The 13,901-nt window shown below is 44.1% G+C and overlaps 1 protein-coding gene across 1 annotated transcript in view; it reads left to right on the top strand.

Annotated features, from left to right (window-relative positions):
• The window catches only part of EFCAB6 (EF-hand calcium binding domain 6), a 122,836-nt gene that overhangs the window by 10,441 nt on the left and 98,494 nt on the right, over positions 1-13,901 (top strand). The window contains exons 4-5 of the mRNA XM_033148320.1: positions 1,615-1,681; positions 8,511-8,647. Coding sequence (XP_033004211.1) covers positions 1,615-1,681; positions 8,511-8,647 — 204 coding nt within the window. The remainder of the gene's footprint in view (positions 1-1,614; positions 1,682-8,510; positions 8,648-13,901) is intronic.

Here is a 13,901-nt window from a genome sequence, read left to right as displayed (position 1 = left end):
CCCTAATCCGGCCCACCAGTCAGTTTAATCCGGCCCCTGTGGCAGTTTATTTCCTGGGGTAAAATCCTAAAAAAACCTCAACAACTTCAATCCTAAATTTGAAAAAAAGTTTGGAGAGAGGTTTGCATAGCTGTCAACTTTTCCCTTTTTTAAAAGGGAAATTCCCTTATTCTGAATAGGATCCCTCGCAAGAAAAGGGAAAAGTTGACCGCTATGTGCGAGGAAGAGGGAAACGTCCTAGGCTAAGCTCAAAGGGACTCCCACTTTTACCTCCTTAACTCCTTGGTTTGGTTGTGGCCCCCTGCCCTGCCAAAGCTGTTTCTCTCCCCCGCTTAGCGGTTTGTTAGCAGGGAGGGAAAAGGCGGCGAGGGACTGGGGGAACCCTGTAAAGGCTGAGAGGCCGAAAGAGCGGAAGCCAGTGCTCCTCTCCGCGATGCAGCAATCTAAGGATGCTCTGAAATACTTGGGGTGGGAGAGAAATAGAAGTCAGCAGAGCACATGTGTCTTCCTTATTTCTGCCAGGAGCAGTTATAAAAAGGGGAGAGTCCTTGAGATTATGGGTTGGTGACAAGGGGTCTGTGGGCAGCTTTTTCCAAATGGGCAACATGACACCGGATCCAAGAAACAAGCAAGATGGCAGTGTGGTCCTCTTGCTACCGAGTGTGAGATCAGTTAACAGCCACTAGTGGGGGGCTGCAGTGTACAAACAATGCATTTGTTGTTGTTCAGTCGTGTCCGACTCTTTGTGACCCCATGGACCAGAGCACGCCAGGCACCCCTATCCTTCACTGCCTCCCACAGTTTGGCCAAACTCATGCCAGTCACTTCGAGAACACTGTCCAACCATCTCGTCCTCTGTCGTCCCCTTCTCCTTGTGCCCTCCATCCTTCCCAGCATCAGGGTCTTTTCCAGGGAGTCTTCTCTTCTCATGAGGTGGCCAAAGTATTGGAGCCTCAGCTTCAGGATCTGTCCTTCCAGTGAGCACTCAGGGCAGATTTCTTTAAGGATGTATAAGTTTGATCTTTTTGCAGTCCATGGGACTCTCAAGAGTCTCCTCCAGCACCATAATTCAGAAGCATCAATTCTTTGGCGATCAGTCTTCTTGATGGTCCAGCTCTCACTTCCATACATTACTACTGGGAAAACCATAGCTTTAACTATACGGACCTTTGTCGGCAAGGTGATGTCTCTGCTTTTTAAGATGCTGTCTAGGTTTGTCATTGCTTTCCTCCCAAGAAGCAGGCGTCTTTTAATTTCGTGACTGCAGTCACCATCTGCAGTGATCATGGAGCCCAAGATCACTGCCTTGTCGTGGCGAAGGGGCTTGAATAACTCAGGGAAGCTATGAGCTATGCCATGCAGGGCCACCCAAGATGGACAGGTCATAGCGGAGAGTTTAGACTAAATGTGATCCACCTGGAGAAGGAACTGGCAAGCCACTCCAGTATCCCTGCCAAGAAAACTCCATGGACAAAAACAATGCATAAAATGGAGCATTTTCGGGGGGGGGGGGCAGAAAGGCCCTGAATATCTTGCTCTTTGGGGGGAGTATGGTGGGCATTGCTGATCTGCAACATTGCTCATGATAATTTCATTTGCCTTTGCTTTTTTTAGGTGGAGTAGTGCTGAAGATCCGCGGTCGAGGACGTTGAGTCAGCTAGAATGTCTCTTACGGGAGAAGGTATTGCACAGCACTCAGCCATTTCCCCTGCCCTTGATAGCCAGCTATTAACTGTGGTCACCGCTGAGCTCTTTCTCTCTCAAGATCTCTCATGTGTACAGAGAACTCGGGGGGAAAAGAGAGACACCCACCTCTGGTTTTGTGCTGAGTTTCGGAAACAGGGAGACTCTCTCCTTGCTTCTGACTTTCCACAGTGCCTGATGCCAAGTGAGGAGCCAGCTCTGCTCCTTTGCATCCTTGTGCCAGCTTGGAAGACACTTGGACCCTTGCTCCTTCCAGGGTCTGGAGTAAATGCCAGAGAACATGGGGGCAGGAAGGGGGTCTGTGTCTGTTTCCACTCTTCTCCCTCCCCCCATGAAATGCATTGAGCACTTGGGGGAAAGAGGTCTTCTTAGTGTTGTGCTGGACACCCAGGAACAAGCAGTTTCCAGGAAAAGATTTAGGGTTGCCCCTAGCACCTACATTTGTGTACCCTGACAATGGTCTTTACTCACCTATGAAACGCATTTTGGCCGCCAAAGGCAAATCACGCTGGCATAACTCTCCAGGCTTAACAATTAGGCAGGGGTTTTTTTTGCGGAGGATTTGCAAAGTACAGCTGCGGCATAGCAAGATGGAGCAGCCTTGTTTGGCAAGACACAGCTTCTCTGGCACAAGCCCCGTGTGCGCCATCTCACCCACATATATCTATATCGGATCCAGGTGCCAGCATCTTTCTCTCATGAAGGGTGTCTGTATCTGCCATCCTAGACTGTGTGAGACATTAGCATATCACAGAGCTGTCGGGACAGATTGCATCCAAGACTGTCATTCATTCCTCACTACAGTAAAGCCTATCAGTCATCGCTCAAATATAGTTCTTATGGCTGCCATTGCTTTTCTTCTTCATCACACACACACACATACACACACACACACTTGCAGCTAACAGGAGAGTAACATTTCCACTTCCCATGACAAATGAAACAGCCAAGCTATCTTTCTGTTGCAACATTTATGAACAGAAAATATCCCCCATGGCCCCAATTAAGCTCCCAGAAAATTTAATGTATAAGAGCTTGTGTTTATTTATTTATTTGATTAAGGGCGATCTAAGATTAAGCATCTATCTATTTATCAGTAGTTTAATACAGGATCTTTTGCAGCTTTAGCATCCTTAAATTGGAAAAAAGGATTAATCCACAATGTCAAGGAGATGATGCACAGATATGGACGATCCTGCAATTGCAAATGTCACCTTGAATATCCGGGGGGGGGGGAGAGTATTTGCATTGTCAGTGTACCAGCCCACCAGATAGATATTGTATATTCTGGCGTATAAGACTACTTTTTAATCCAGGAAAATCTTCTCAAAAGTCGGGGGTCGTCTTATACGCCGGGTGGAGAATCTGCGGTCGAGTATATCTCAAACACTCTCTCTCTCTCTCTCTCTATATATATATATATATATATTAAAGGAATTTATTAGAATTTTCAAAATAAAAACATTCAACAAACAACTACACAACAACAAAACAATATAAAGAAAAAAAACTAATACAAAAATTACTAATAAAAAAATACAATATAAAACAAAAGTGAAACAAGATTTCATCCATACATATTAAACTTATTCAAATCTTTCTTAATGGACTTCCCCCTACCCTCTCTTCTGTGTTCATTTCGAATATACTGTAGTAACTTTGTAACCTCTTTAAAGCCTTCTTTAAAAACTTATCTACCTCATTATTTATATCTCCTAATCATACTCTTATCTTAATATTAAAACACCTTAATTAACAATACTACCTACTTACATCCTATTTCAACTTAACAACTTATTACTATCGCCTATTCTTTCAGCTAATTCCATTCAAATCTCTATCTTGTCAAACTAAAATAAGACGACCCCCAACTTTCCCACTCAAACTCTATATTTTAACTGGAAAAGTTGGGGGTCATCTTACACGCCCAGTCGTCTTATATGCCGGAAAATACGGTATGCATGTCACTCTCTTAGACTGGAGGTAGAACAGCACAATGAAGCTGATGGAAGGGTGCAGAAGTTGCATCCTCCTGTGCTAAAACTTGTCTCCAGGAATTCTCCAGCTGGGGGACTGAATGAATGGATGCTCTTAAAACCCTTTCAAACCCCATCTTCAAGACTAGAATAGCAGTCCATCTATTAGAGTTTCATTTATAAGCAGCTCAGGACAGATCCCTCGTGTGCTAATGTACTCTGTTTCAGGGCTGGAGAACCCCAGGCCTTGGGGGCCAGCGCAGCCCTTGAAACCTCTTGAGGGGACAGGCATGAACAGAACTGGTTACGGTAACATGAAACGTTTTAACAGTTCATCTGAATTGGGCCTCTATTTCTTTACAGTGCTGTATCCTCAACCCTAAAGAAGTCCCCTGCATTTAGGTGCCGACTTACGCTTTCTATAAAGGCATTGCAAATACCTCTCCAAACAGGAAAGGTTATTATTATTTTTTCTGTGACAAGTACAGAAAAGAGGGGCTGGCCCTGTGGCTGGGATGGTTCTGTGCCCAAGCATCAAGGTGGGAAAAGTTCCATAAAGACAGAATGTTTGATAGTTCTGTTCTTTTTCACCCATGTGATGCTCTCCTGCTCATCCACCGCACATAGAGTGCAGCCACCAGCAGTAAAATATCAACTGCGGTTTAACTTCATCTAGATTGTGTCCCTTATTTTTTTTAGGAATTTCCTTCATGGTTTGCAGACTCACAGAACATCTACCCAGCCCTCATCCAACAAGGTCTTGTCTACCAACAAGGCATCTGATATCCCTTCCTCCCTTTTTGCGATGCCAGACACACGTAAAACCCAATAAATTTAGTAATATTTATTTATTAGATTTCTATGCCGCCTTTCTAAGGATCACAGCGTAAAAACACAATATATTGTTTAATTAGTCAAAGGCTTGGGAGAAGAGGAATGTTTTTGCCTGGTGCCTAAAGATATACTGTATAATGATGGCACCAGGCAAGCTTCCCCGGGGAGAGCATTCCCCAAATGGGGAGCAAACTGCAGAAAAGGCTTGTTCTTGTGTTGCCATCCTCTGGACTTCTCACAAAGGACGTGCATGAAGAAGGGCCTCAGGTGATGATAGCAGGGTCTGGATCAGTCCATATGGGGATAGGTGGTCCTTGAGAGGTTTTACCACTGTCTCCTTCAAGCAGGCAGGAAACACCCCCTCTTGCAAGGAGACATTAATCACCTCCCTGGCCCAGCCAGCTGTCCCCTCCTTGCTACTTTCTATCAGCCAAGAGGGGTAATTAATAATAATAATAATAATAATAATAATAATAATAATAATAATAATAATAATAATATTTTATTATTTGTACCCTGCCCATCTGGCTGGGTCTCCCCAGCCACTCTGGGCGGCTTCCAACAAAGATTAAAATACATTAAAAGTGGTCTCTCCGTCCAGTCCAAGCACTGCTCCACAACCTCCAGCCTTACTAAATGAAACTCACTAAAGACAACTGGACTAGACAGTGCTCGAGGTTCATCTGCTGTAACAGCAGAGTCAGGGTTCCGGTGGATGCAAGCAATTTTGTGCTCAAAATGCTTTGCAAACAAGTCACAGTGAGCTACCATCATTTCTGTCACCTCCTTCGAGCCAGACTGTAAAAGGCTCTGCACTGTCCAGAAAAAAAACCTCTGCTGGATGACCCAAAGAGGATGTAATGGAGGCAGCAAAGTCTGCCTTCTTATTTTAAAATAAGAATTTATTGGTATTTCAAGAAATTTAACAAACTGGAGTTTTCCTCCACTTGCGTTTAAGGGAGCCAAAGGGTACTCAGGGGTGATCACGTCAACAGCCCGGGGCATTCAGATGATATCAGTCGGAAAATCCTCTCTTGGTCAGATGCAGTTAGTGGATTCTATTCACCTGTCTTATAGAGTTGGAAGAGACCACAAGGGCCATCCAGTCCAACCCCCTGCCAAGCAGGAAATATTTTTAGCCTTTAACATGATTAGCACCAGGGATCTCATTAGCATTACACTAGCAGGGCACTCAGCACGCGGGTGGCGCTGTGGTCTAAACCACTGAGCCTAGGGCTTGCCGAACAGAAGGTCGGCGGTTCGAATCCCCGTGACGGGGTGAGCTCCTGTTGCTCGGTCCCTGTTCCTGCCCACCTAGCAGTTCGAAAGCACGTCAAAGTGCAAGTAGATAAATAGGTACTGCTCTGGTGGGAAGGTAAACGGCATTTCCGTGCGCTGCTCTGGTTCACCAGAAGCAGCTTAGTCATGCTGGACACATGACCCAGAAGCTGTCTGTGGACAAACGCCGGCTCCCTTGACCTGTAGAGCAAGATGAGTGCTGCAACCCCAGAGTCGTCTGCGACTGGACTTAATGGTCAGGGGTCCTTTACCTTTATAGCAGGGCATTCACAGATGTAATAAAAAGCAGCATGTGAAGAGTAAATATCTTACAATCAACACAAGGCCCTTTTGAATTTCCAGAACAACATAAACTAGACGGGGCTTGGCTCTCATCACCATCACTCAGTCTCCACCCCCACCCCGCTCCACCCGTTAATTATTTTTTTCTTTTCATTTTATGTTTATGAGGATTTGAAAATAATTTAATTCTTTCCTATCTGGTTTGGCCTATCTTTACCAGCTGGTAAATAGGAAGCGTTCGCTGTCGGAAGCCAATCCTCTGCAGAGTGTAAACAGATGGAATCAATATAAAGTGACAAGTTAGACGGTGCTACTGAGAATATGGAGCCAAAACTAAGAGCATAACAGTCTCAGTACTTATTTTGTTCCAATTCATTTGGTGCTGAATAGCACTTCATATATGCACAGCTGTGCCCTTCCATGGTGTGTGTGTGTGTGTGTGTGTGTGTGTGTGTGTGTGTGTGCATGCACACATTTGGGGGGGGGGAATCTTTATTTCAGTGTTGATGGGGACAATTCCAAGGGGAAAAAAACTTTTAATTAAAGATTTTGTACAAAGTGGCCTAGACATAGAATATAAGGGATAATGAGGCATAGATGTATTTATTGCTCAGAAACGTCAATTTTTTTTTTTCTTTTTCACTTACTTAACAATAGGAAAACATCAACCTCAGTCCTTTGCATGGGGTTGAAAGCCCTTCAAATTAAAGTATGCTTGCTACCGATCACTCACCTTGTAAGAGCAGTCCTCTTGTGTGAATGCTGCTTGTTCATATTGGGGAATCGCACTAGAAGCGCAGGGTGTTCCTAGATCTACAGAAAAAAATGGGGCTGTCTTGGTATAGGGGGAGAAGGTTCCATGCGTGTTCTCCCTGCATGCCTCGAGGAAGCCCATTGGATGCCTTTTGCATAGGACTGACAGCATTATTGGTTAACCCTGACTTGACAAAGTCCCGGCATGTAGCAAGAAGTGATCTGTTATTTGCTGTTTCAGGGAATGCTGTCCCCATGCAGTGAGGAAGAACTTCACTGGAGTCACAGAACATTCTCTACCCCATAAAAAAAGCATTGGACAGGTCTGGCACAAATGGGTTTCTCTGTTTGTGCCTCGAAGCACCAGACTCTGCTTTGCCAATGAATGGCCCCTGGATACCCTGAGTCTAGTTCTATTTAATTGCTAACATTCATTCATTCATTTATGGAACTTTATGAACTTCAAAAAAGCACTTCCTATCCCTAATCCTAATATGTAGATAAAATCGGCATAATTTAAAAGCAAGTGTACATAACTGAATTATGTGTCTGGGTAGGTTTGCTGTTAAAAAGTTTTTAGTAGGCATCTAAAATATAATCAAGGCATCTAATGTTAATGGAATAATAGTTGATGTATGGGATCTGTGAACTAGCCAGGGATTCATAGGGTCTCCTGTGGAATAATCATGGTTAATTAAGCCACAGAAGTTGCAGGCTTCTGCATGGACAAGAATTATTTCCCCCTGCCTTCCCTAATGGGCCCGTGTGAAGACATGGGTTTTTAACTCTTCTTCCAGAAAGGTTTTTCTTTATGTAACAGGCACGTACCTTCCTTCTGACACTTCATTTGCTCCTGTCTTTAAGACATGGATGTGACTTCAGGTTGCAGATCCTTCTTTCAAACAACCAGCCCCTGAAAGTTCCTGTGAAATGTTGGATGGCATGGCATATTTAAGCAAGGATTTTACTTGCAGGCAGAGTGAGATTGAAACAGAAATTGTGTGTAAAGATGAGTATAGCCACATCTTATGCTTTGGATAGGCTCTTCTCAGTATATTGCTAAAATTCCCAGACACAGTTTTGTTCAGGTAGAAAAAGAAAAAAGGAATGCCAATTTCAAAGATTTCATCTTTGGTACAATTTTGTTTTGTTGCTGTTTTTATTATTATAAAAAAAAACTATGACACCACCCCCCTTCCCTCTTTCGTAGGAAGTATGCTCTTCCCAATGCTGAATACGAATAAATTGCCAATATTTAGTACAACTAAACACACCTTTAAAATAGGCTGAGCCCCCCCTTCCCCGACCATCTTAACACGTTTCATTTTCAGCATATATCTAGATTTCAATAGCTGGACAAAAGTATCGTTTATGTGCTGCTCAACAGCAATGAATATGGTTTGAAATGAATCTATACTTTTGAAAGTGATTTTTGACTTTCCCAAATATCATTTAGAGAGAACATTACCTTCATAACATCTGATAAAGGCAAAGTGTCTTTTCTCATATTTGAGAGTGAAATTTGAAAGACTGTGGTATGCGGTTTGAGGTGTGAAAGAGAAAAAAACCCGATAGCACTCTTTTCCAGCACCTGAACCGCAGCTTCTATCGCTAACCATTTGCTTCTTATTTTAACATGAATCCGTTGGAAATGCTGAATAGATTTCCAAAAAGCTGAAACGCTTTGTCAAGACCTGTAGACTTTTTGACTACAATCAAAATGGGCAGATACAGCGTCACGAGCTGAGAAGAATTATCGAGGTCAACTGCTTCAAGATGACGGATTGTGAGTATGATAAGTAAGTAAAGAACAAGTTAAGGATTCCTGGAAAGCCATTGTGGGGAAACCTATCTTAAGGCTGCAGTACAGAACTATACTTCCTGTAGCAGGTCGATCCCATTTTCCTTTCTACACTATTAGTGATAATTAGGGACTAGACCATTGAAGCTTGCCATGAGGCCTCATTCACACTCTCCCGTTCGCCAGGCCCTCAATGCAAGGCCCAAGTCAGTTGGTGAAGTCCCTTGCATTGTGCTGCTTGGAGCCCCTTTTAATCTGCTTCTGTCTCCTGCTGGCTGCTTCACGTGCCTCTTTGGCCTCTCTCCTTCTGGGGTCTGCATACTATACAATCAATCAATTTATTTATTTATTGCATTAGCCATTAATACCCATTCCTGTAGCCAGCAGATAGGACACCTCATAGTATAATTTCATGTCTGGCAAAGAGACTCCACCTCTTTGTTTTACATCTGTTAATAATTTATATTTAATTCTGGAGGGGTTTCCCTTGCCAGATAAATTTTGAAATATCCTGGCCGTAGCACATAGTAAAAGACCAGGCAGTGGCCTGGCACGATTATACAAAGAATACAACATATTAAACAAAACCCCACTTTGTTCTCCTCTGTGTAATAGACTCTCCAAGGCAAGGGGTTGTGTGAATATTGCCCAGAGTCCCTTCAGCCAGCCAGCCACAGCATTTCAGGTGGAACGCTCTACAAAGATCACGAAATGCTGTGGCCGACGTGGCTTGCTGCCACGAGTGCCTGGCAGTGAACGAGTCTAAGAGATGTCTCAAGAGCAAGCAGCAGTGACAATGGCAGAGCAACTTAGCCCATTGGGCTTCACCGAGGGAGGGAGGGGGTTACACTGACTTGTTATGGAGCTTGTGAAGAGGAGCAAGATTGGAGACCAGAATGGAACGAAAGAGGTTCCACTGCCCTCCATGGGAGATTAGCAACCAAACCTAACAATCACACATGCTGGCTAGTTAGCTTGAGAAAGGGCTAACACCACAGACAGTATTGCTGATAAACATATATTCAGACCATAGAAATACAGTTGGTAGAGAGGGCTCTGTGTGATGTCATTTCCCCTGGAGAGGAAGGAGCACCTACTACTTCCTGTTCCTCTCTCTCTTCCTTTGACCAGTGTTGGATGTAGACGTGCCTCCACTTGCTCCAGCTTCAGGTACATGCCAGAAGCTATTCTTTATGCTGTAAATATAAGTATTTTGACCGCTTAGCTTTTACTGCTGCCATTGCTGTGAACTAATGCAAGATTAAAAGTTATAAGCGGAGTAAAAAGGGGGAAGGCAGCTTACTTCATTAGTTGGAATTAAAAACCTAATTCCCTTGCTTTTGATTTTGCAGCCAATGATGGGATTTTGAAACTTGGTTCAATCCTCATGCATGAGCTCCTGGGGGGGGGGGAATAAATTGCAACTGATATATTTTTTTCTACCCATAAAAACCCATCCCACACCCCCATTGATGGTTAGTAAACTGTCCTTGAATCACCATGGCAGAATGGGAGGGCAACACTCAGCCACTTCTGTTTCCCTGGGTACCCCCCAACCCCATTGCTGGGGCCAGGCGGTTTTGAGCCCTTGGCAAGGCTACCTACTTGCGCCCCAAACAAAACAGGCGTCTTGTAGGGGGGAAAAGAGAAACACAAGAGTTTGGATATTATATCCCGCTTTATCACTACCCGAAGGAGTCTCAAAGCGGCTAACATTCTCCTTTCCCTTCCTCCCCCACAACAAACACTCTGTGAGGTGAGTGGGGCTGAGAGACTTCAAAGAAGTGTGACTAGCCAAAGGTCACCCAGCAGCTGCATGTGGAGGAGTGGAGACGCGAACCCCGTTCACCAGATTACGAGTCTACCGCTCTTAATTGCCTTTTCCTTTGCAAAATGTTGCCACCAGTTTCTTCAGGTCAAGCCCTGATGTTCAGTTGATACCGTATTTTTCACTCCATAAGACACACTTTTTTCCTCCTAAAATGTAAGGGGAAATATCTGTGCGTCTTATGGAGTGAATGGTGGTCCCTGGAGCTGAATTGCCCAGGGGCCAAAAGAGGATCATGCTTTTTATTTTACAAAGAGAAAAGGGGGTGTTGAAAGGACCCCGCTCAGCAGCTGATCAGCAAGGGATCGGGAGAGAGATAAGAGTCCCCGGCTCCCTTTAGCCCCGCTCCCTTGCCCAGGCCTCTATTGTTGAACGTGCTGCAGAGGGAGGTTGTTTGTTTCCCCAGCAACATGTGACTGGCTGATTAGATTATATGTCTGGAAACCATAGAAAAGGCTCCCTTTCCTTTAGAAGCTGCAGAAATGTGAGTTGAACCCCATAAAAATGGGGCTTTTCCTCTTTGCTTTTCCCCCTTTGCAAAAGGAGCTTTGCTTTCCCCCTTTGCAAAAAAAGCTGCAAAACTTTTAGCTGATCCACAAAAAACAGGGTTTTTCCCTTTGCAAAAAAGCTGCAAAACTTTTAGCTAATCCTCAAAAAAGGGCTTTTCCCTTTGCAAAAAAAGCTGCAAAACTTAGCTGATCCTCAAAAAAACAGGGTTTTTCCCTTTGCAAAAAAAGCTTCAAAACTTTTAGCTGATCTTCAAAAAAACAGGGCTTTTAGAGGAGGAAAACCAGAAAAAAAAATCTTGTTTCCTCCGCTAAAAAAGAGGTGCACCCTATGGTCCGGTGCGCCCTATGGAGCATAAAATACGGTAATACTTGCCAAGCCAACTAGTCTCTTTTGCAACATTGTTGAGTGTGTGTAAGCTTTTACAAGTTTGTGCTTCGAGAAACTGTGTTCACCGCTTGCCACTGGCACGGGAAGAAGTGTGAGAAGGATCCTTAGAGCAGCAGAAACATTCAGCGCATTATCCAAGAGTTTTTGTTGTAGTATGAAGAGAAGCCCTCCTTATAGCTGCATAGACTTTCGAAGTCTTTGAGCTGTTGCTGTAAGTTCACGGCACAGATCTTCATCATCAATATATTGGTTTCTATTGTTCAGCAATGATTTTTCCAAATTCTCACATGTCTTAAGTAAATCTTCAGTAGATTTTTTTTGTTGTCACTGTATGCGCCATAGAGGAAGACAAATAAGGAATTATATTGTGGTAGCTTTTGGAATCCCTCTTCAACAGATTGTATGGCCATGTCTACGTAAATCAGCTTGGGGGAAACCTGCTTTGATAGACCTGATTTAAGTTTCTAAATGATCAGTATTCCTCTCACGTGAAGACAGAATTGCTCCAATGTTCTTCCAGTCTTTTTAGCCTGCTTCTTGTAGTGTCGATGCACCATTTTTATTGCTGAAAGACCTACAGCTAAAACAAGAAGCCACATCTTTTGAGGTTGACTGTATCAACCACTGATGGCACACTTCTTCACCATTTTGCTAGTCTCCTCTTGTAGCGTATAAGAAAAATATCCTGGTCTTTGGGAAACTCGTGATACAACCTGCTGTGGTCCATGTTGCATTATAAAGGTAAAGGGACCCCTGACCATTAGGTCCAGTCGCAGACGACTCTGGGGTTGTGGTGCTCATCTCGCTTTACTGGCCGAGGGAGCCGGTGTACAGTTTCCGGGTCATGTGGCCAGCATGACTAAGCCGCTTCGCTTCAAACCAGAGCAGCGCACGGAAATGCCGTTTACCTTCCCACCAGAGCGGTACCTATTTATCTACTTGCACTTTGACGTGCTTTTGAACTGCTAGGTGGGCAGGAGCTGGGACAGAGCAACCGGAGCTCACCCCGTTGGGGAGATGCGAACCGCCAACTTTCTGATCAGCAAGCCCTAGGCTCTGTGGTTTAACCCACAGCGCCACCCGCGTCCCTTATGTTGCATTATAAAATGTCACAAATTATCTCTGCAGTAGTTAGGCCAGTTAGCAGGGTCTCTATAATTCAGGTCAGGCACAATACCATCTTCTTTTGCAGACGTTGCAGTACTTTCACTTTTCTTGACATTCTCTTTTTTCCTCTGTGTGTTTCCCAGAAATATCTCCAATTTATGAAACTTCTGTCTTAGAGTTTATATCGTTCTTAGTAGGAGCACACATTCAACTCCCTCAGCGCTAGTTTCAACAACTATATGGTCATATTTTTGTTCTTCAATTGCTTTCTGTGCACAAAGGTATTTCAAGAAGAACCTCCCTTGCTTTGCTTGCTCCTTAGCTTTTTCTGCCTATCATTTGCACTACTGAGCTCCAGCCATATATCACTAGAAAAATGAATACATTTTCTAGATTAGTTTAAGATGTGACTGAAAGATTAAAAATTAAGTGTATTTTCACTTGGTGTGTGTGCATGTATGCCAATGTGGTGTAGTGGTTAAGAGCGGTAGACTCGTAATCTGGTGAACCGGGTTCGTGTCTCCGCTCTTCCACATGCAGCTGCTGGGTGACCTTGGGCTAGTCACACTTCTCTGAAGTCTCTCAGCCCTACTCACCTCACAGTGTGTTTGTTGTGGGGGAGGAAGGGAAAGGAGAATGTTAGCCGCTCTGAGACTCCCGCTGCTATGGGAAAGCACGCCTTGGTTTAAGGACGGACTTCCAAGGTCCCCTGTACTAGTGTTCTGTTTGCCATGAAGGATGTTTTGTTTACACAAGGGCAGAGCATTTGGAAGTGGCATATTCTGTCTGTCTGAAGCGGCACAGCCCATTCTACTGCCTCACTCCCACTTCATGCTCCCGCAGGTGTAAATCCAGTCTCAGGTATGGATTGAGCGAGGGTAGATTCACTCTACCCTCACTCAATCCATACCTGAAGGGAAGACTCCCTAGAAAAGACCCTGATGTTGGGAAAGATGGAGGGCACAAGGACAGGGGGACGGCAGAGGATGAGATGGTTGGACAGTGTTCTCGAAGCTACTAACATGAGTGGCCAAACTGCGAGAGGCAGTGAAGGATAGGTGTGCCTGGCGTGCTCTGGTCCATGGGGTCACAAAGAGTCGGACACGACTGAACAACAACAACAGATTCCTAGGAGGAGTCCAAAAATATCTCTACATTTGTAGACTGAAAGTTGGATTTATATGCTGGTTGTGCTTTCAAGTAAGTGGTTATTTGAGCAGGATGAATTCTCCTGGAGTTCGGAATGACTTTCATTTGGGAGGTCCATGGAGATTTAATAAGCTGCAGTTGCAGAAACACTGAGTTGAATACAAGCCTACAGGAAAAATGAAAGAAATTAGATGGACAATTTATTTGTTTTCCTTTGCTCTAAATATTTTATATCCCTCATTACCACCAACCTCAAAACCAATTTTAGTCC

This window comes from Lacerta agilis, chromosome 5 (genome assembly GCF_009819535.1).
Source record: "Lacerta agilis isolate rLacAgi1 chromosome 5, rLacAgi1.pri, whole genome shotgun sequence".
NCBI classification, from domain to species: Eukaryota; Metazoa; Chordata; class Lepidosauria; order Squamata; family Lacertidae; genus Lacerta; species Lacerta agilis.
The sequence above is the reverse complement of the archived record's forward strand: the minus strand, read 5'-3'. Positions and strand labels throughout refer to the sequence as shown.